The following is a 22126-nucleotide window of genomic DNA, read 5'->3' on the forward strand; positions in this document are numbered from 1 at the left end:
CAACGCAGCACATTGACACAGAGGACAACAATCATCAAGTGAAGAATTAAAAGCAGGTGGAACTGCAACAACCGCCATGAATTATCACACCTTTCTGCAACAGGTTCTTCCTGGCCTGCTTGAAGATGTTCCAGAAAATGTGAGTGCATCATTTGATTCCAACATGATGATGTACCTGCTCATTTTGGACTGGCTGTTTGTAGACATTTGAACAGGTCATTCCTGCACTGGTTGATTGGGTGTGGCGGACCAGTTCCCTGGATTTATCGAGACTAGACTGCTTTCTGTGGGGAGCCATGCAATCTCTCACGTACAGCAATCCTGGAGAGTCTGGAATGGATCTTGTCGCAGTCTGAGCGTGTCTGGCAGCCAACGCTCATCAGTATCAGGCACGCATGGCATCTAAAGATGCAAACCTTGAGTATCTCTTGTAACATTAGAGCCTTATTCATATCATACACCATGTATACTCATTATGTCCAATAAATGTTTCAAATGAATCACTCCCTTGTTTCTCTTCCAATTTATTTCTTACATGTAGACAAATCATTTCATAAAATGCCTGATTCAAGAGCTCTGCTGTATGGTGAGTGACAATTATCCTTTTCATAATACTGTCATTATTCCATCCTGGATTTCCCATTGTTGGACTTTCTAAACGGTTTTATTTTCATGTTTTGTTCAGGAAGCATGAAATATATCTAAATATGTATCAGTATTAAATTATTATTAGAGTATATAGGTCAAGGAGAATGCAAATGAGGTGTTGACAGAAAATTTAAAGTTTAATGTTTAACTTAGAATTTTAAAAAATACTAGAGGATATTTTACCTGGATTACATTCAAATAATTAAAACTCTTCCAGATTGTTGCAGAGTGAAAATTCAGAGTATGTGCTGATTTGAAACTTAGTAACAGATTAAAAATGTGTATTGGGCTGGAACCCATAGAACCTGGGACCTCTGCCTTTTGCGGGCAAGTGCTCTACTGACTGAGCTATCCAAGCATGCCTCCCGACCTGTCCTCACTGCTATACTTTCACCAGTACCTTGTCCCTGATCTTCCAAACTTATAGCCTTTTAAGGAGTGCTAGTCCATCAGGTACGCAGGATAACTTCTGCAAGGATTGGAAGTTAAGAGGTGGGGTACTGCAGAAATAATGCTGTGGTAACAGATTGTGAATTATGGTTGAATAGCACAGATGGTAGAGCACTTGTCCATGAAAGTCAAATGTGCCGCAATTGAGTCCCAGTCTGGCATACAGTTTCAATCTGCCACAAAATTTCAGTTAAATTTATTTATTTTTTGCAAAACCAGATCTCACGCAATCGATTTTGATACCCAATTTGTCCATTTACCACTCTTTGATTGGCTATGAAAATTAAGACCAATAATCATTGTGTAATTTTAAAAGACATCTTTGTCTTTGCTCCACTCAAACATTTTACCAATAAAAAGCATAATACATGAGAATCTTGTAGTGAGTTAGATAACTTTATGTTGTCTCAAAATCTACATCATTCACTGAGTTTTGGATGTGAGGACTAACATTTTAACAACATAATCTACCCCAATCATCCAGTTCCTAATATTTAAACATCATCAATCACTCTCAAATAGATCATTCACATCTGCTTGGTAATGATACCACTCTTCAGCTTCAGCCTGTATATCCACTGATTCAATCCAAAAAAATGTGTTTTCAAATTTTTTTTGGTGCAACCACACACTGTATGAGATTTCATCATAATCAAGAAACCTCTGAAGAAAATAATATAATAAAGATAAACTGAACAGTACTCCAGAAGTTGATGGCAAATGAAGCGGTCAGCTATCAGCTGATCGATGATGGTTTCAATATAATCACATCATGCATGGTTTTTGTCATCTACGGTCTAAGCCTGTACAAATGAGGAAGAACCGGGGTCGCAAAAAGATCCTACTGTACAGGGACCTGAGATGAGTCTCAGGCCTTTTCAAACCGGAAAGGAATTGCTACTATCAATGAATGCAGGTCTACCTCGACCACATTCCGGACAAACATTGAAGGGAACTACAAGCAATGGAGGTACTGAGTCGGGTACCTTGGAAAAGGCCACTGCTCACATCAACACACAAAGTGGCAAGTCTCCAATGGGCCATACAATGCAAAAACTAAACAGTAATGACTGGAACTGGCAGTGTGGTCTGAGGAATTGCATTTTCGCTTCATTTAGGTGGTTCTGTGATGGTTTCATTCTGGGTAAAACACAGTGACACACAGTTTGGTGGATAATGAGACTGAACTTAATGAAAGCTATAATTTGAAAGAATTTATCTGATAAAATCAATTCCTATCAGAAACATTTTACTTCAGTGCTTGTCTTAATTGAAGCAACGATACCATCATTTTTAACATTGTTGCAAATAAAATGTTATACATGTGAGTGTTTAGTGAATACAATAGTTGTTACAAAATGAAATGGTAGAGTGTTTCAGGAAATATGTGGACACATGTACTTTAATAAATGTTGGATATAGCTGTTGCTGTTGTAATTAATTGTTTATTTGACTTCCTGTTATGGTATTGCTGCACCGAGGTCTTGAGAACGTCCCATCATAAATCAGGATATCATATAACAAGCAAATACCCTGAATTATAACATCAGCTTTTGAAGGATTGCATCACAATAGTGTGCTAATAGTTCCCATTTTGCATGTTGATATACCAAATGCACGTTGTGCCGATTTTCATCCTCTTAAAACTTGTTATCGAGTATTTTTTGTTCATTTGTAAAGAGATCCCATAGGACTGATTTCATTACATTTGTGTAACAGGGAAACACCTTACCAACTGTCATGGAACGAAAAGGAACCTTAAACATAAATCTGGTAATGGAAGTGATTATGGTAAACTCAGATGTTTTCATTGAAAAATTGATCCAAAGTTAATCCATAATTAATCTCATAAAATCTCATCTATCAATGAGGAGTTCGTATTTACTATCTCCACTATTACAAATATGGTGTCTTCATCTGCAAACACAAAAACACATCTTTTAAAAAATCAGATGTATCTTGCCAAGTCATCCTGAACATACAAGTGCCATTACTTTTTGTGTGTTTATCATCTGACCCACCAAAACAGTTAGGCAGATTCCAGGTCATTGCCTTTCTCTGAATAATGTCCTTCACTTTGTCTGACACAATAAAGAAACAGATTTCAGACATCCTGTAAATGGTTTGGATAGATGTTTGATATGCTACATTTCTTCTCTTCCTACAACTATACTGGAAGCATCCAGTATCTTCTTCACTGAGTAACATCCACACTTTGAAAAATATTGAATGCATCACTGTCTGGGTCTGGTCTAGATGGCATATCTGCCACTATTCTGTAGAATGACTGTTTCCCGCCTCCTGGCAGTGTTCATACTACCGATTCGACAATCACTTAGGCACCCTATTGCACCTCAACTGGCTCACTATATCACTCAATCCCAATAACCCAGCAAATGTTTGGGACTATTTGGAACAGCCAGGAGAAACACAGAGTGAGCACAAAGTCTTGTCCTGATTATAACAATTTATTACAGATTAACCATTTGACATAATATTTACATTTGATGCCGTTACATAGGTTAGTGTAACTTGTTTTTAAGATAACTTACGATAGTAAACCTCAACATGTCCTCCCCTGGTAGCTCAGAGAATGTGGAGGCAGTATTCCAGTTCCCGCCAGGTGTTTCGTAACATGTGTTCTGTCACAGTACCCACAGTAACTTGTATCCTAGCCTTCAGTTCGTCAACGTCAGCAACTGGTGTGACAAAAACTCTGTCCTTGATATAACCTGAGAAAAAATAGTCAAGGGGTTTAATGTCTGGAGAGCGGGGTGCCCAGGGTGTTGGACCGTTCCTTCCAATCCACCGATCTGGATATGTTTCATCCAGGAAATCGTGCACCATCAAAGCCCAGTGGGAGGGTACACCATCTTGCTGGAAAATTGTCCGTGGTTGATATTCTTCTAACTGGGGGGCAATGAACTGTTGCAAAATGTCTAAGTAAATGTTAGCAGTAATGGATTTTTCTGTCAAGAGGAGAAACGGTCCAAAAACCTTGTTATGCATGAGGCCACACCAAGCATTCATTTTTTCGATGTCTTGCTGTAACTGTACAGTGGCATGTGGGGACTCTGAACCCCATATACGGACATTATGCCTATTAACCATTTCACTGGCATAAAAGTTGGATTCATCGGTAAAGCATATGCAATTTAAGAAATCATTAGTGCCATAAATCCAGTTGAGAATCTCAGTTGCAAATTCAGCATGTGTCAGCAAATCATTGCAAGGCTAACACGATTTGCACTTTGTAAGCATGCAACCTAAGCCTTTCATGAAGAACCTTCACCACACTTGCTTGCAGTATTTGAAGTACACGTGATGCTTGACGAGTTGATTTAGACGGACTCCGCTGAAACGACTGCTGAACATGATCAACAGTTACATCACTAACACGAGGCCTGCCACTTCGAGGATGACCTTCAACGCTGCCTGTTTCGTTAAACTTTGCATACGATTACTTTATTAATTTAATGTCAGGAGGGCTGCGTCCATAAGAAGCCTGAAATTGACGCTGAATACTGATGGGCGATTTCGTTTTGTGAAACCAAAGTGCACATTGCGCTTTCTCCTGTTTCAACGCCATTTTGCCAGCAACTATCGTGACCTAACAGACCTCATCAGTGTTGCGGAGCACTACCACCATCTATTGGTCACAACAACTAGTAACACGAACATATGTAATGGCATCAAATGTAGCTTATTGTGTCATACGGTTATTCTGCTATAAATCTTTATAATCAGGGCAAAACTTTGTGCTCACTCTGTATAACAGTCAACATCCACCCACCACCAAATTTGTGTGTGTGTGTGTGTGTGTGTGTGTGTGTGACAATTACAGTCACAGAATTACATTAACACTGATTATATAAACTACTGTAGTGTAAGTCTGTGGATGGAGATCACAGGTCAAATTTTAAAATCTGAATTTTACTTTATTTTTATGTATAGATAGTGCAAAACTTTCATTGTGCTTATACTTTTAAGTAGTTCAAACTACAAATCATATGTAATTATTTAAAAGTTCAAACTGTCGCAGTGTCAATAACTAAAAGTCTAATATCCTTGTACATAAAGTTGCAAATGATCTGTATGTCCTTCTACATCTCTAAGATGATCGGCAAGTTCCTGTAACAATTACCAAATACACACACACACACACACACACACACACACACACACACACACACACACACAGAGGCATCAAAGAAACTGGTATAGATATGTGTATTCAAATATAGAGATATGTAAACGGGCAGAATATGGCACTGCGGTTGGCAGTGCTTATATAAGAAAACAAGTGTCTGGCATAGTTGTTAGATCGGTTACTGCTGTTACAATGGTAGGTTATCAAGATTTAAGTGAGTTTGAACGTGGTGTTATAGTCAGCACACGAGTGATGGGATACATCCTCTCTGACGTAGCGATGGAGTAGGGATTTTTCCGTATGACTGTTTCACGAGTGTACCGTGAATATCAGGAATCCAGTACAACATCAAATCTTCGACACTGCTGTGGCCGGAAAAAGATCCTGCAAGAACGGGACCAACAACGACTGAAGAGAATCGTTCAACGTGATGGAAGTGCAACCCTTCCACAAACTGCTGCGGATTTCAATGCTGGACCATCAACAAGTGTCAGCATACAAACCATCATCGATATGGGCTTTCAGAGCCAAAGGCCCACTTGTGTACCCTTGATGACTGCACGACACAAAGCTTTATGCCTTACCTGGGCCTGTGGATGACTGGAAACATGTTGCCTGGGTCTCATTTCAAATTGTATTGAGCGGATGGATGTGTATGAGTATGGAGACAACCTCATGAATCCATGGTCCCTGCATGTCAGCAGGGGACTGTTCATGTTGGTGGAGGCTCTATAATGGTGTGGGGTGTGTGCAGTTTGGGGGAAGCCTGATACATCTAGATACAACTCTCGGCAGGTGACATGTATGTAAGCATCCTGTCTGATCACCTGCATCCATTCATGTACTTTGTGCATTCCGACGGATTTGGGCAATTCCAGCGGGACACTGCAACACCTCACACATCCAAAATTGCTACAGAGTGGCTCCAGGAACACTCTTCTGAGTTTAAACACTTCCACTGCCCACCAAACTCCCCAGACATGATCATTATTGAGCACATCTTAGATGTCTTGCAACGTGCTGTTCAGAAGAGATCTCCACCCCCTCATACTCTTACAGATTTATGAACAGCCCTGCAGGATCCATGGTGTCAATTCCCTCCAGCACTACGAGTCTATGCCACATCATGTCATGGCACTTCTGCTCAGGGGGGGCCCTTCACAATATTAAGCAGGTGTACTAGTTTCTTTGGCTCTTCAGTGCATGTGCTACCATAACTGAACCATTATGTTTCGTTACAAATTTGTCAATAAGACCACTTACTTTTCGTTGGTAGACAAGGCCAAATTCTCGGAGGTGCTGTAAGAATACCAACAGACCTTCACTCATGCCTTCTGTACTGTAATCCTGAAATTCAAAACAAAAAAGTGAGTTATCTAATATAATACTTTTCAACAGCTCTATACATCTCTGTTCACCTATGTGGGATCCACTGTAATCTTGGTCATAATAAAATAAACAACATTTGTATGGCTATTTTATGGTCTTTAATTCAGTTTATGTGTGAAAAGTGTTACTGGGCTTGAGTGGCAACATGAGGAAAATAATACTTCCGGTTTACATTTGCCATAAACAGATAATATCAAAACTATTTTATTTAGCTTTAAAATATGTCTTGCAAAGAAAATTTAGGGAAAAAAATTCCATTTTTTCTCACATTAATGCCTTTGGTTTTTTTTTAAATCCACCTTGTATGGATAATGTCATGGATAATGGAACAAAAACTGTTACACAAGCATAATACTAAAATGTTAGTAAACCTATACAAGTTTATATGGGGTTATTTTAAAGAAATGCAACTAAAAATTATATATACTGAAATCTGTTTCTCAATGCCAAGCGAGTTCCCCTGCTTGTATCTATCTGTGAAACCTGTCATTCAGCTGCAAAATCTGGGTTGTGACTAGTCTTTTAGGCACCTGCAGCAAATCTGACATCCCCACCCTCCACAGAGGATAGTATTGATGATGATGATGATGATGATGATGATGATGATCTACATGACATGTAAAAGGTATTTTTAATATTACTTCTATATAAGAACGAGAAACTCCGGTTCCACTGAGTGATGGCTGCTCAATACTGTAGGATCTATATTAACCATTAGCTCTGTGTACATTTAGTGTCCCTCTGGGGGGAGGGGCCGTCAACTTTAAAACCCTCTGACATGTATACATATTCAAGTCATCGTCATAAAAATACAGAACTGAATGAGTGTTAAGTTCTGCATGTCATGAAATAATGTAAATGACATGAACTATTGCTTAAGTTGACATCCTCAACACAAATCACAGTAAACTGATGTTCTTGCAAACTGTTTACATGTGAACTGAGGCAGTTGGCATTCAAATACAATCACAAGTCATGTTTCTCTGAGAACAATTACAAGCTTTGTACCAACACAAATAGGGAAAAAATATAACTGATGTTATGATATTAACCTTACAATTTTCTCTCCGGAACCTACTATCTCCGACAAGAGCAAAGAAAATGACTTGTGCTTATATTTGTGTGCCAACTGCCTCAGTTTACATGTAGACAGTGAGCAAAGAACATCAGTTTACTGTGATTTGTGTTAAGGACATTAATATCATTTCATGATGTACAGAACTTTGCACTTATTCAATGCTGCACCTAGGTGATGGGAACTCTAAAGCTTTCAATAAAATTAATGTTTATGGTGATACCTTACTAACAAAACTGGAATGTTGTGGATATGTGCAAAAGAGGATGGTTGGTAGATTGAGAAAGCTATGAAGAGACATGAAAGGAAAGTTACTACCTGATGGAAAATCTCTATCTGGCCGAGGCAGATTGACAAACTGAAACAGACCTTCTTCGGGGTTATTATGGACTGGCCATTAGATGAGCTGCATCTCTGAATGATGTTACAGCAATGAGAAAAGTTGTATGGGCCACCTACTTCCATAAGTTGTCCACAGATGACCACCCTGTTCATGGACATTGCCCTAAAGCAGCAGATTCTTGGTGTGGTTACCAAAAAGAAAATAAAAGTGGTCAAATATACCATCATAAGCATTCTCTTCCTGAGCCTGTTATAAATAGAACCAATTTTTAGAGACCCGAGTGATCCTGTTTTGCTTAGTAAATGTCTTCATGGGGGCACACAGAATACAAATGAAAGTTTCAACCAATGCACATGGGAAAGATTACCCAAGAATGTTTTTGTAGGACTAAATACATTAAAAGTTGGTGTACTAGATGCAGTGATATGTTTCAATGATGGAGTGATAGGAAAGTTGGAAGTCCTGAGAAATTTAGGCATAAAATGTGGCTCTAATATGGAAGACCAACTGCTTGCGTGTGGCAGACAATGGGTGCATGATGCTGAAAGGTTTGCTCTTCAAGTTACCAAAGAAGCAAGAAGTGCTAAAAGAAACGCCAAGAGGAAGCTTGAAGATGTTGGATTCATATCTTCATTCGCAATTTCCTGCAAGTTGTATTTTTCAGAATTCAGGTATAAATATTTCCTAAAGTTTATAAAGCATTGCTTTAGTTTTTTCTGTAACTTGCAATAGTCCAAACTTATGTAGTAGACTTAAGCTTTATTGCAGAATCAATTAAATTATAGAAAAAATAACAATTTTATTACAAAAAACTATAACAATTAAAATTTAAGATGTGATATTTTTTTATCTTTTTAACATACATAATAGGTGGAATTAAATAGGTCTAGTACCTCAGCCATCAATGTCATGCATATCTGGTGAAAAATTTGGTCCCTTTTGAATGTACAACATTGGATTAAATGGTACCCAAATTTTGAGCAAGCATTTTGGAAAAAAATTGCACCAATTTCTTTGTAATATTTTTTTTTATAACCCTAAGCAGCTTCAAAAATATTCAAAACACTTCTAATTTGTTTAGAAAATATGCTGCACTACCTGATATCAACAAAATATCTGTAAAACATATACATCATAAACAGTGCCTGAAAGAAATAGGTGTTGATTTTTACATAATACTGAGCCGAAAAGTACTTTGTATCCTTAAAGAGTACTCAGAAGGTTGGTGGCTGCCCTGTTTTGATAAAGTATCTTAGAAGGGGGAACACAATTATGCAGCCAGATTTACCTGGTTTTGCCTCATGAGACTGTAAGGAATCCACAATCCCTTAACCAATGACAAAACATATTTTTGCCTCACACAGGTCGTTTTTAGGCAAAATTGATTGTCAAGTATCCCTAGTACTAAGAGAGTAAAAGTCAGTGAGGTTCGAGTTTGAAGTTGTCGAGTCCAGGTGAAGCGATGAGCTACGCATTGTCATACCATCCAAGTGAGCAAACAGTCTGCCAAAACATACATACAGGTCGTTTTTAGGCAAAATTGATTGTCAAGTATCCCTAGTACTAAGAGAGTAAAAGTCAGTGAGGTTCGAGTTTGAAGTTGTCGAGTCCAGGTGAAGTGATGAGCTACGCATTGTCATACCATCCAAGTGAGCAAACAGTCTGCCAAAACATACATAATTTGAAGAACATTTATCTGGTCTTTAGTAAGCATTTTGTTGTGTGCAAGTACCTCACCAACAGATGGACAGTATATTTGAGGAAATACTAATGTATGTGGGAATGTGCAGTGCGTAAAAGATTATGTAAATGATCTACTATAATTTCAAGAAAGTGCCGACCTTATACCTGTGATTAACTTACCATTTCTGCATGAATACATATAGACTTGATTTACACATCTTCTGATGTGGCCCTATAATCCAACCCAATGAGATATTTTAAATGCCAAAAGCAAAGCCACAGGCAGTCTACCTGTAAAGGACAACAACATGTGGAAAGTGTGCCACACCACTGGAGGAATAGATTTGGAGGAGGGGTGAGGCAATACCTACACCAAGGTACATAAATATCAATGGAAATCTTGAAACCATTTCTCTAATGTAGTGCCACAATATCATACTTCGTTAAGCTTATGTAGCGTTCTCATACTGAATATAGAACCCTCACAAATCCATATTTTATACCAATATTATCAAGATAAAAATATGTTTATGGGAAATTCTTGGACACCTACTAGCTATATTAGCTTACCTTGCCCATGGTACTGAAGCTGAGTTGGAAAAGAAAGGTCAAGCAATCGACTAAGTCCAATCCACGAGTTTCAACAGTGTCCAAGTACTGCAGTATAAAGTACCAGACTTGTGATGCAGTGTCCAGTAACAGGAACTGAAATCCATCTCTTGTTATAACAGGACTCCCATCAGCTTCATCTCTATAAAGTGAAATTATTACACCAGCAAATTTAATAACAAATATTTGTTCTTGAGGATTTCTTCACAGCAATAATTAAATGTGTAAACAAAGAATAGAAGTTGTGAAGTGAAGAGACTTAGGAGGAGCAGGGCAATAGAAAGGAACAATTACTGTAAGTACCAAAAACATTTTCATTAGTAACTGAGAAGTGTCTCATGATAATACAAGCAAACGTTTTGTTCTACTGTATATCCTGAATTTTAAGATGCCTATTTCCATAATTTCTTCATAGGTGTATTACCTTTCCACTTTTTGTCATTTTCTGTTAGAAGCAGCAAGGAGTGGAAATGGAGGGAGGCAGAGGAGAGGGGAGGGGCTCTGTCCAGTAAAGTACATAAGGTACCATCAAGTATTTTTGTTTTTCTTAAAAAAAATCTTTATTTATTCATCAACATAAACTTTGCCCTTTTCAAAGTAACCCTCCTCAGACGTAATATTCTTGTGCCAGGACTTTTTTCAATCTTGGAAGCACTTCTGGAACTCACTTTTTTATTGTGTTCAGCTCTTTCAGTAATTCTGTTTTTATCTCATCAGTGACGGCAAAATGACATCCTTCATAGATCTCTTCAGCTTCAGGATTAGAAAGAAGTTGTTGGGGGACCATGTCCGTAGAATACGGTAGCTGAGACAACATAACAATTTAGTTTTTTGCCAAAAATCACAAACAAGCATTGCGGTGTGCGAAGGAGTATTATTGTGATGCAATTTCCACAAGTTGTTTTGCCACAATTCTGGTCATTTTCTTTGGATTATTTCACACAAATGGCACATAACTTCCAGATAGTAATCCTTATTGACTATGACTGTAAGCAGGAACCCATGATGCCCTATCACATTTCAATCTAAGAAAACAGTGAGAGGAACCTTCCCATGTGATCGAACTTGTTGAATTATTTTGGTCTTGGCTCTTCTGGCAGTTTCCAATGAGATGATTGGCCCTTGGTGTCAATCTCAAACCCGTATACCCATGTTTCATCACCTCTTATAACATTCTTTAGAAGTTCTGGATCATCATCGATTTCATTCAATAATTCCTGAGCAATGTCTATGCAACTTTGTTGTTGGTTGATATTCAGCCACTTCAGAACATACGAGGGTTGAATGAAAAGTAATGCCTCAACCTTCATTAATTGGGTTTGGATGGGAATATCTTAATAAATCAAACATTCTAAGGATTCTTAGAATGTGATCTTTAATTACAAATATTCACTTTTCCACATAATCACCAGATAATTGGATACATTTCTGCCAACGATGAACAAGTTTTCTGAAGCAGTCAAAGAAGAAGCAACACTGTTTCCACAATCACAGTCTCTCAGTGTCTTCATCAGAAGCATAATGATGTCCCCTCAGATTGTCTTTCATTATCGGGAACAGATGGAAGTCAGACGGTGCTAATCTGGACTGTATGGAGGATATCGTATGGTGGTGAGATTCAGTCTCTGAAGTTCTGCTGTGTTGGCACATGAAGTGTGTGGTTTGGCATTGTCATGCTGCAGGAAAACATTTCCTTTTTCCTTTTGGACCCTTGTTAGCCATTGTTTCAGAGTTTGCAGCATTGTGATGTAACGCTCTGAATTTACTGTTGTTCCACGATCAAGGAAATCAACATGGATAACACCATGCTGTCACAGGATGTCCAACTCTCTGTTTGTCATGCAGGTCAGGTGTTCCCGCATCAAAATCTTTAAACTTACTTGCCCAATGATGCACATACTCACATCAACACAATCACCATAAACTGCTTTCATTCTCTGATGAATTTCCTTTGGGGTGACACCTTCTGCCATCAAGAATGCAATGACTGCAAGTTGCTTAAATCGCATTGACAGACCGTCTGCGCAGGGTTCCATACTTTACACTGTAACAACACAACCGTTCAGTGCTGAGAGTACCTACCAACTGGACCTGTAGAGAAGAGGCTATGGAACAAGCCACTACCTGCTGCATACCAATGCTGCCAACTGTTGAATAGTTACGAAGGTGGAGGCATTACTTTTCAGTCAACCCTTGTACTTTTCTGCTACACATTTCATGCCCAAAACAACCGAAAAAATTGCTTGGCATGAGACAAAAGATATACTGACAACATCAGCAACCTCTTTGATGTGGACAAGGCTAATTTGCAGAACCATTTTTTTTTTTTTAATTTCTTCCACAATGTCACCAGTAATTGATGCACTAGGCCATCCAGTGCAGTCATCATCTTCAATGTCTTCTTAACCCTCTTTGAAATGTTTATACCACTCATAAATTCTTGGCTTACTCATACTAGATTTTCCAAAAGCCATAATCAACATTTTGAATGTTGTGTGGCACTCTATATCATTTCTCAAGCAAAATTTAATGTAAATTTTTCGATCCACCTTTCTTGAACAACAAAAATTCACTGAGCACTCGAAAACATGTATACCCTTTCTGACTGCCAACAATAAACTAAATATTTAAAACAGCTGAAAATGCAAACATATATCAGGAACATGTGTACCAACAAGATTGATTTTTTGTTTGCTTGAAAAATCAGATGTATAAAGCATACAAAATAAAAAAATTCCTGTTACTTTTTGATCACTCCTCTTACATTGCAGAGGATGGAGGACTAACATTCACCTCCCTTATGTTAATCAATCTTAAAGCTATGGTTAGCATGCATAGGTAATTGCATGAAACTTGAGGTGACACTATTTCTCCTAGTTAGAGAGGTGGGTCACAAATGCAACTGACCAAGATCTGCTTCATTACTCACTTTTTGGACAAAATAGAGAAAAATGTTCAGGTTTCTTCTGACCTGGAACTAGTGAGCTGATGGAGAGAAAATAATAAATGATAATTCAGAAACAAGAAAAATTTTACTGATAAAATGCAGTGAAAAACTATTCTGAATACTTCTGCTCACAATTATTATTATTATTATTATTAATTTTGGGATTCTGGTTTTCTCCATTCGTCGTACATGCCCGTACCACTGTAATTTCTTCCTATCTGTTACGCCATATATTCTTTCTTTTATTTCCATTCTCCTTATTATTTCGGTGTTCCTTATCTTTTCTTTCCTGGAGATTCTTGCCGATCTTCTCCAGAAGTCCATCTCTAGAGCTTGTAATTTTTTAATGTGCTTCATGTTAATTGTCCAGGTCTCCATTCCATACAGAACCACACTCTCTAATATGGATTTGTATATTAATTTTTTAGTTCTGCTCATTTCATTCCTGCTCCATAAGACTGAGTTAAGCATCCCAATGACCCTCCGTCCGCTACTAATTCTTTTATTGATTTCTGAATCTGATTTTCCCTCGATTTCTAAAATGGATCCCAAATAACAGAAAGTGTTTATCTTTTTGATTTTCTTTCCTTCAATGTATAGTTCATCTGAATCATTAGTCAAGTATTCTATTTTTTGGTAATTAATCTTCAAACCCCAAGTTTTGTATGCTACTGCTAGTTGATTGCACATATAGTTAGCATCTTCCCCATCTTGTGCTACGACTACTTTATCATCAGCAAACAATAAATGATGTAGGTAAGCTCCATCTCTTATTTCTAATCCCTTACTATTACATTTACGAGCCCATGTTCTAAGGCTAATATCTATATAGATTTTAAATAATGATGGTGACATGGGACAGCCCTGTAAAAGGCCTTTGCTTGTTCTAAATTTCTGTGAGTTTATTACCAACTTTCACTTGGCAAATGTTATCTTTATACATCTGTTGTATTATTTTAATCAAGGAAGGGTTTATGTTTCCCATATGTAGTGCTCTCCAAAGTAATTTTCTTGGAACAGTATCATACGCTTTTTCTAGATCTATGAAAATTAATCCTATATTTTTTTATTTTTCCCTTTGTTTCTCCAAAATCTGTCGTAATGTGAAAATATGGTCTACCCATGATCTCCCAGCCGTGAATCCACATTGTTCTTCTTGGGTTCTAAAATTTTTTCCAGTTTGTTTTTAATTATTTTCGCAAAAATTCTCATTAATGTGAAACTTCTGGAAACATCTCATTAATGTGTTTGTAACACAAATTCCTCGATAGTTAGAACAAAATTTCCGATCCCCTTTCTTAAATATTGTATTAATGTAACCTAGCTTCATCTCATTGGGTATTGAATCTCCATGTATCATTTTGTTGAAGAGCTGTGTTATCAGTTTCACTATTTTGTCACCACCATATTTCAGACACTCCAGATTGATATTGCCTGGTCCTGGTGATTTACCATTCTTTCCTGTTCTCAACGCCTGAAGTACTTCACTTTCTAAAATTTGGATCTCATCATCTTCATGTCCTTTTTCTTCCAATGTTCCTTCTTCTAGATAGTCTTCTCTGTCCTCATTTAATAATTTTTGGAAATACTCTTCCCATTCCTTTTGTGTTATCAGTTGGAGATTAGTTTTGCTTTTTGTATCCTGTCGAAGCCCTTTTAATACTGACCATGCTTTTTTGCTCTCCCAAATCCTAATTTGCTATTCACCTTGGCACATGTTCTTTCCCATGCTTCATTTTTTGCCATCCTTATTTTTTTCATCACATCATTCTTCTTTTCCTTGTGTATTGATCTTGTTTCTTCTGATTTATCATTCAACCACTGAAGGAACACATTTCGTTTTGCTCTAATGAGGACCTCTAGTTCCTCTGACCACCACTCTGCTGCAAGGTTGTGGTTGCTATCTTTTTTACCCAACAACTCTGTTGCTATGATTTTCACATTAGCTTTTATATAGTCATATATTTCCTCTGTATTTCCTTCAAATGATTCAACCAGTTTCCTTTCCATCCTGGCCGCAAAGAGTGTTCTGATACTTTCGTCTTGTAGGCTGTCAATATTAAAAGGTAAATTTTCATCTTTCTCAGTCTGGTTCGTTTTATTTAGTGGGAACTGGAGGGGAGAAGAAGAAGACGACCTATGACCACCTGGCTCCAAAATGTACAGCACACAATGAGGAGAATGGGCGCAGAGGAAGAGGACACACAAGATCGAAACACCTGGAGGAATATTCTGAAAATATAGTTTAAGAACGTTTATTGTTTGTATTGTAATTTCCAAGTAAATTATTATGTTGAAGATAAGCCTCTGTAATGAGGAAAAGCTCAAAATAATAATAAAAAAATTATTATTATTATTATTATTATTTTACAAATTTTACAATGTCTGTATTTTACTATGCAATGTCCTTCAGACACTGCCAATGATCTACAGCTGCATTAAACAGACAAAATAAATTCACAGTATGTGAGTACATTTATCAATGTTTTGTGAACCTTAGAGCAAGTCAGAGAATTTAAAAGTGGCGGCTCATACAAAATTATACCAATGTGTTACAATGTGGTGGCCTATACCCTTTTTAGTTACAAGGATAGTACTCATAACTAAATCGAATATACTAATTTTAAGCATCTAAACTGAACTGTCTCAATAATTTTAAATTTTATAACTTCAGTTTAACACTGGAGGGGGATGTTGGTACCAGTGGTCCACGAATTGTCAGTACTGCAGTAGACCACTCAGCACTGCTTCTCAAAAATTTAACATACTCAAAACATAAATCTAAAAACAAAGATGATGTGACTTACCAAACGAAAGCGCTGGCAGATCGATAGACACACAAACGAACACAAACATACACACAAAATTCAAGCTTTCGCAACCAACGGTTGCTTCATCAGGAGAGAGGGAAGGAGAGGGAAAGACGAAAGGATGTGGGTTTTAAGGGAGAGGGTAAGGAGTCATTCCAATCCCGGGAGCGGAAAGACTTACCTTAGGGGGAAAAAAGGACAAGTATACACTCGCACACACACCCATATCCAACTGCACATACACAGACACAAGCAAAAACATAAATCTTTAGATAGTAGTTCACCTTTTCTCAATTGAAATATTCTAGGGACTTGAAAAGGCCATCAACCTGCTTCTACACACACAGTTTTGTTTCATCTATAATTTCTGCCAATGGAATCAATGGTCTTTTGGAAATCAACGAACATTTCTGAATTCAGTAATCTGTGGCAAATGACTGACTTCAGATTAAATATTTGTTCAGTACATGGTATGCCCTTCCTAGAACCATCTTGATATTCTCCTAAATTTCAATGCAACATCATTTCTAGTCTGTTTAGTATAATCTCGGAAAGTAAGTTATATGCAACTGGTTCTAAAGAAGTTCCTGAGTAGTAGTTAACATTACGTTTCTTGCCTCTCTCTCTGTGGTGGATGGATGGGAGTTTTTCTGTTTTCCAAGTTTTCTCAAAGATTAATTTTAGCCCATTTTTTATTTTTGGTAGATACCATTTCAAAAGTTCTGCTTTAACACAGTATTCTCCACTAGTTTTATAAGATTTTAATGTCTTATACAATTTCTTTGATAGTTGGGGAAAAATTTCTTCTCTACTTTTAGCGGTTCCACCTGCTTTATTTCTCTCTTTGTTTGTTGTCCTTGGTGTCGACGTACTGCGTTGCTACAATGGCTGAAAATGGTGTTTGTAATTTGGGCAATGACTACAGTAAATAATGTAGCCAAAAGACGCACAGTTGAGTTTCACAGTCTTTTACTATAACTTTTCACAACCCCCAAATAATACACAGTTATTTGGCCAGTGCACTATTGTTATAACTTTTGATAAGCCTCATTAATAGTTTTCAGGCGAACCTCCACATATTGCAACAATAGTTTCCTACTGAACATCTACCTAACCACAAAGTTCACAGTTCTTGAAGAACAGAAAGGTACGCATGGAAACAGTCACTGTCATTGTTTTAACACACGGCCTATTGTGTGACACTTATTTCACAGACGCATTGTTGTTGATCTATCCAAAACAGGTTCCTCGGCTGAAACTCTGCCATGGGCTGACTGTTTCGGGACCAAAAATTGGGCCCTTACATATCCTCACAATAACAGGTGCCGAGACTACACATTATTCTAGGTTAAATTTACAGAAATTACAATTAAAACTTAACTCATTAAATTAACTGAATACATCGAAAAATTTGTTCTTTCATCAGTTTCTTCTGCTGCAAGAGTTAGGCCAAATTATCTGTTTAAATGATGAAATTAACATATATCGTTATGTAAACAATACTTTTGACAAAACTCTTAATTACTTTGGAGTTAATGAAGGGATGGATTTGCTAACACATTTTTGAACAGAACCAAATACACTCCTGGAAATTGAAATAAGAACACCGTGAATTCATTGTCCCAGGAAGGGGAAACTTTATTGACACATTCCTGGGGTCAGATACATCACATGATCACACTGACAGAACCACAGGCACATAGACACAGGCAACAGAGCATGCACAATGTCGGCACTAGTACAGTGTATATCCACCTTTCGCAGCAATGCAGGCTGCTATTCTCCCATGGAGACGATCGTAGAGATGCTGGATGTAGTCCTGTGGAACGGCTTGCCATGCCATTTCCACCTGGCGCCTCAGTTGGACCAGCGTTCGTGCTGGACGTGCAGACCGCGTGAGACGACGCTTCATCCAGTCCCAAACATGCTCCATGGGGGACAGATCCGGAGATCTTGCTGGCCAGGGTAGTTGACTTACACCTTCTAGAGCACGTTGGGTGGCACAGGATACATGCGGACGTGCATTGTCCTGTTGGAACAGCAAGTTCCCTTGCCGGTCTAGGAATGGTAGAACGATGGGTTCGATGACGGTTTGGATGTACCGTGCACTATTCAGTGTCCCCTCGACGATCACCAGTGGTGTACGGCCAGTGTAGGAGATCGCTCCCCACACCATGATGCCGGGTGTTGGCCCTGTGTGCCTCGGTCGTATGCAGTCCTGATTGTGGCGCTCACCTGCACGGCGCCAAACACGCATACGACCATCATTGGCACCAAGGCAGAAGCGACTCTCATCGCTGAAGACGACATGTCTCCATTCGTCCCTCCATTCACGCCTGTCGCGACACCACTGGAGGCGGGCTGCACGATGTTGGGGCGTGAGCGGAAGACGGCCTAACGGTGTGCGTGACCGTAGCCCAGCTTCATGGAGACGGTTGCAAATGGTCCTCGCCGATACCCCAGGAGCAACAGTGTCCCTAATTTGCTGGGAAGTGGCGGTGCGGTCCCCTACGGCACTGCGTAGGATCCTACGGTCTTGGCGTGCATCCGTGCGTCGCTGCGGTCCGGTCCCAGGTCGACGGGCACGTGCACCTTCCGCCGACCACTGGCGACTACATCGATGTACTGTGGAGACCTCACGCCCCACGTGTTGAGCAATTCGGCGGTACGTCCACCCGGCCTCCTGCATGCCCACTATAAGCCCTCGCTCAAAGTCCGTCAACTGCACATACGGTTCACGTCCACGCTGTCGCAGCATGCTACCAGTGTTAAGGACTGCGATGGAGCTCCGTATGCCACGGCAAACTGGCTGACACTGACGGCGGCGGTGCACAAATGCTGCGCAGCTAGCGCCATTCGACGGCCAACACCGCGGTTCCTGGTGTGTCCGCTGTGCCGTGCGTATGATCATTGCTTGTACAGCCCTCTCGCAGTGTCCGGAGCAAGTATGGTGGGTCTGACACACCGGTGTCAATGTGTTCTTTTTTCCATTTCCAGGAGTGTAGATACTTGAAGATTACTAGCATTTCGTCTTCCAAATGTTTATAATTAGTACAGAATTTATATTTCTTTATATGTCAACAATAGAATTTAAGTTACCAAACAATAACTGTAATGAAAGATACTAACTAGAAATAGTCAAAATAAACTAGAAAATCAATTACATAAATACAACTACGCACAAAATTAGATCTGGTGTTATATTCTTTAAAACCGAGGGCCAACCTTTCTCTTGCATGAAAATGCAGATTATATTCACCTATGCTAATGGTTAATATTTAAAAGTAACAAACAAATTTAAGGAGGCAGATGGCAAAACAAGAGGGGAATTCAAATTATCCCAGCTTGCTTCATCACAGATTGTCATGAAGGTTTGAATCTTTGAGCTTATGGATTGGTTCTAGACACCTAAGAAAGCAATGAAAATATTTCCGAAGTATTTCGAAATTCAGCCAAATCGGTGAGCCTCATCCCATGCCCCTCTGCTGCTAGATTTAAGTTTGAAGTCATCTGCCTAACCCCTTTAAACTCATTTTCTCCTCCAGAAATTTAGCAAATTGTCTACAGAAAACACTTTCATACTGAATTTCTGAATATATGTGCTTTTTTTTACCACTGATAGCCTAGAGCCTTTTGATTTACATGGATAGTAAATTGTAATGATTTGGATAGTAAACTGTAACTAAACGGAATATATTAATTTTACATATATAAATTGAACTGTTTGAATATATTCTAAATGAGATAACTAACAGTTTAACACTGTGAATAATAAATTAAAATGAAAAAATTAAGTAAAATAGAAAATTTTGGCACTAAGCAGGAATCTAACCCGGCTCCATGAATTGCCACACTTTGCATTAGATTGCTCGGCCACTGCATTGTTATGACAATAGCTCCTCAACAATACCTCATACTTTACGTTTGCACAATACACTACATGCTATTTTAAAGAAAAATACTGATGTGATGTTGTGAGCAACATAGCACTCATAGTGCAAGATGAGCTGTCACATCAGAGCACCCACAACAGCTGTGTCCCTTCTCTGAGTTGATCATAGAGTGTCTGATCATTATTTCTGCATCCAACACTGTTTCTAATTATTTCATTCATTCTGTTTGCATACCAGCATGTTTTCGAAGAGAAGTGGTGTAGTTTTAGTGCGATTTCCGGCTCGCATCTGGCAATAGCTTAAATTTAATTTAATAACACAACATCCAACCTCAACCAGATGTACCAGTTTAAAAGTACTGCATAAAACATAAATACAAAAAGGGAATTTCACTTTTCTCTTACTCGGAAAAAACAATAGGCATCGTTTTGTTTTTGTCACTTTGCAGTCTTACGAGATAAATTATGCACAGTAACTTAAATTTGTGAAACTTATATGGAAAGTTACAAACTTGTGTAAGTGTATAATACTGCAAGTGATGGAACTTGACAACTGTATTATACACACCTTTCTTTCAACTATGTCTGCAATATGAAGCAATCATAGTGCTATGGTGACAATGTTACATCTGATATCTGCCTTGAGCTGATATACGGATCAACCAGACTGGGTAATCCCCATTCTGGAATTATAATGCACATTAATACTTCTCAAGTTTTATTTGCTATCATTTTTATTTTTTTTTAAGTCACAAAGTCATTGCAAATAAAAGTATTTTTGATCATTATGTCAACTGGTCAAAACTAGGTACTTTGATGTGTTGCCACCTGTTACAACCTCTACAACTATTTAGCTGAAGACAATTTATCCGTCTCTGAAATCTGCAACACAGCAATATTTTTTTTTCATAAATTGTCACAATAGTAGATGTGTGTGTTTTTCCAAAATGATCCCCACTCATTTTATGAATGATATTTGTGTGCAAAGAGAGACTATAAATATACAAATGCACAATAAATCAACACTTCACTCTTAAGTTGGAACATACAGTTATGTCTCATGCAAAAGTCTTACACAAGCTACAATTGATTAGGATACTAAATAATTTGGCAATAAAGCTGAGGGAGCAACAAATATACAATAGAACATCATCACAGTGGAGTACTTTAATGTATGAACCATCGATCGAAAATGGATGACGGTTTGAGATGTATCAAGCTAGGAACTCTACACCTGTTACATCTTTTAGTCCCACTAATAACAAAATTTTTCCATTTTTCACTCGATTTTTAATACAGTAGCGCACAAAATATGTAGTATGTACATGAATATTTCAAGCATTATTTAGCTAAAATGCACTTAATTATAATACCTTTGGTTCTACTGAAACTGCCGATTTCAGTGATGCAATTAGTTTTACAAACAGCTTGATTAATTAAAAGTTATGGCTAACTGAAAGTTCTACTAAATATGCAAACTGGAAATCATTATGAGCTAATCAGCAGAACCTGAAGTATTGCTACTGTTCATTAGAAAGGAGTCATTCTGATCTTCATAAGAACATACTTTGAATTGCCTGTAACTAATTAACTTACAAGATAAATGACACTGAAAGATCAGACATACAATTTTACAGAGAAAATTTTGTGCCCATACTTGTTAGATTGTGAACTTTGCAATTGTACTTTTGTGGCTATATTTTTTTCCCAAATTAGAGGACACCCCTCAATATTTAATTAAGTCACTAATTAGAATTTTGCACAACTTAACATATTGCAAAATAAATTTCAAGGTGGACGTCATTCTCTTAGTTAGATGCATAATAAGATTGTTCTATATACTTTTATAATTTATTAACTTTCAGCTTTTTTCCATCCCCTCCCCCACATGAATCATGGACCCTGCCATTGGTGGTGAGAGCGATAGAGATGTACTGTAGGTGTAACCACAATGGAGGGATGTATGTTGAGAGATAGACAAATGTGTTTCACAAAGAGGGCAACGGCCTTTTCAGTAGTTGCAGGAGCAACATTACATATGATTGACTGATCTGGCCTCATAACATCAACCAAAAAGGCCTTGTTGTGCTGGTACTGCAAACTGCTGAAAGTAAGAGGAAACTACAGTCA

At 38.1% G+C, this 22126-nt stretch overlaps 1 protein-coding gene across 1 annotated transcript in view; it reads right to left on the bottom strand.

Moving 5' to 3' along the window:
• The window catches only part of LOC126191444 (general transcription factor IIH subunit 4), a 136457-nt gene that overhangs the window by 20549 nt on the left and 93782 nt on the right, over positions 1-22126 (bottom strand). Inside the window, exons 5-6 of the mRNA XM_049932326.1 lie at positions 10309-10489; positions 6512-6595 (exon numbers count right to left, since the gene is read on the bottom strand). Coding sequence (XP_049788283.1) covers positions 6512-6595; positions 10309-10489 — 265 coding nt within the window. The remainder of the gene's footprint in view (positions 1-6511; positions 6596-10308; positions 10490-22126) is intronic.

This window comes from Schistocerca cancellata, chromosome 1 (assembly GCF_023864275.1).
Source record: "Schistocerca cancellata isolate TAMUIC-IGC-003103 chromosome 1, iqSchCanc2.1, whole genome shotgun sequence".
NCBI classification, from domain to species: Eukaryota; Metazoa; Arthropoda; class Insecta; order Orthoptera; family Acrididae; genus Schistocerca; species Schistocerca cancellata.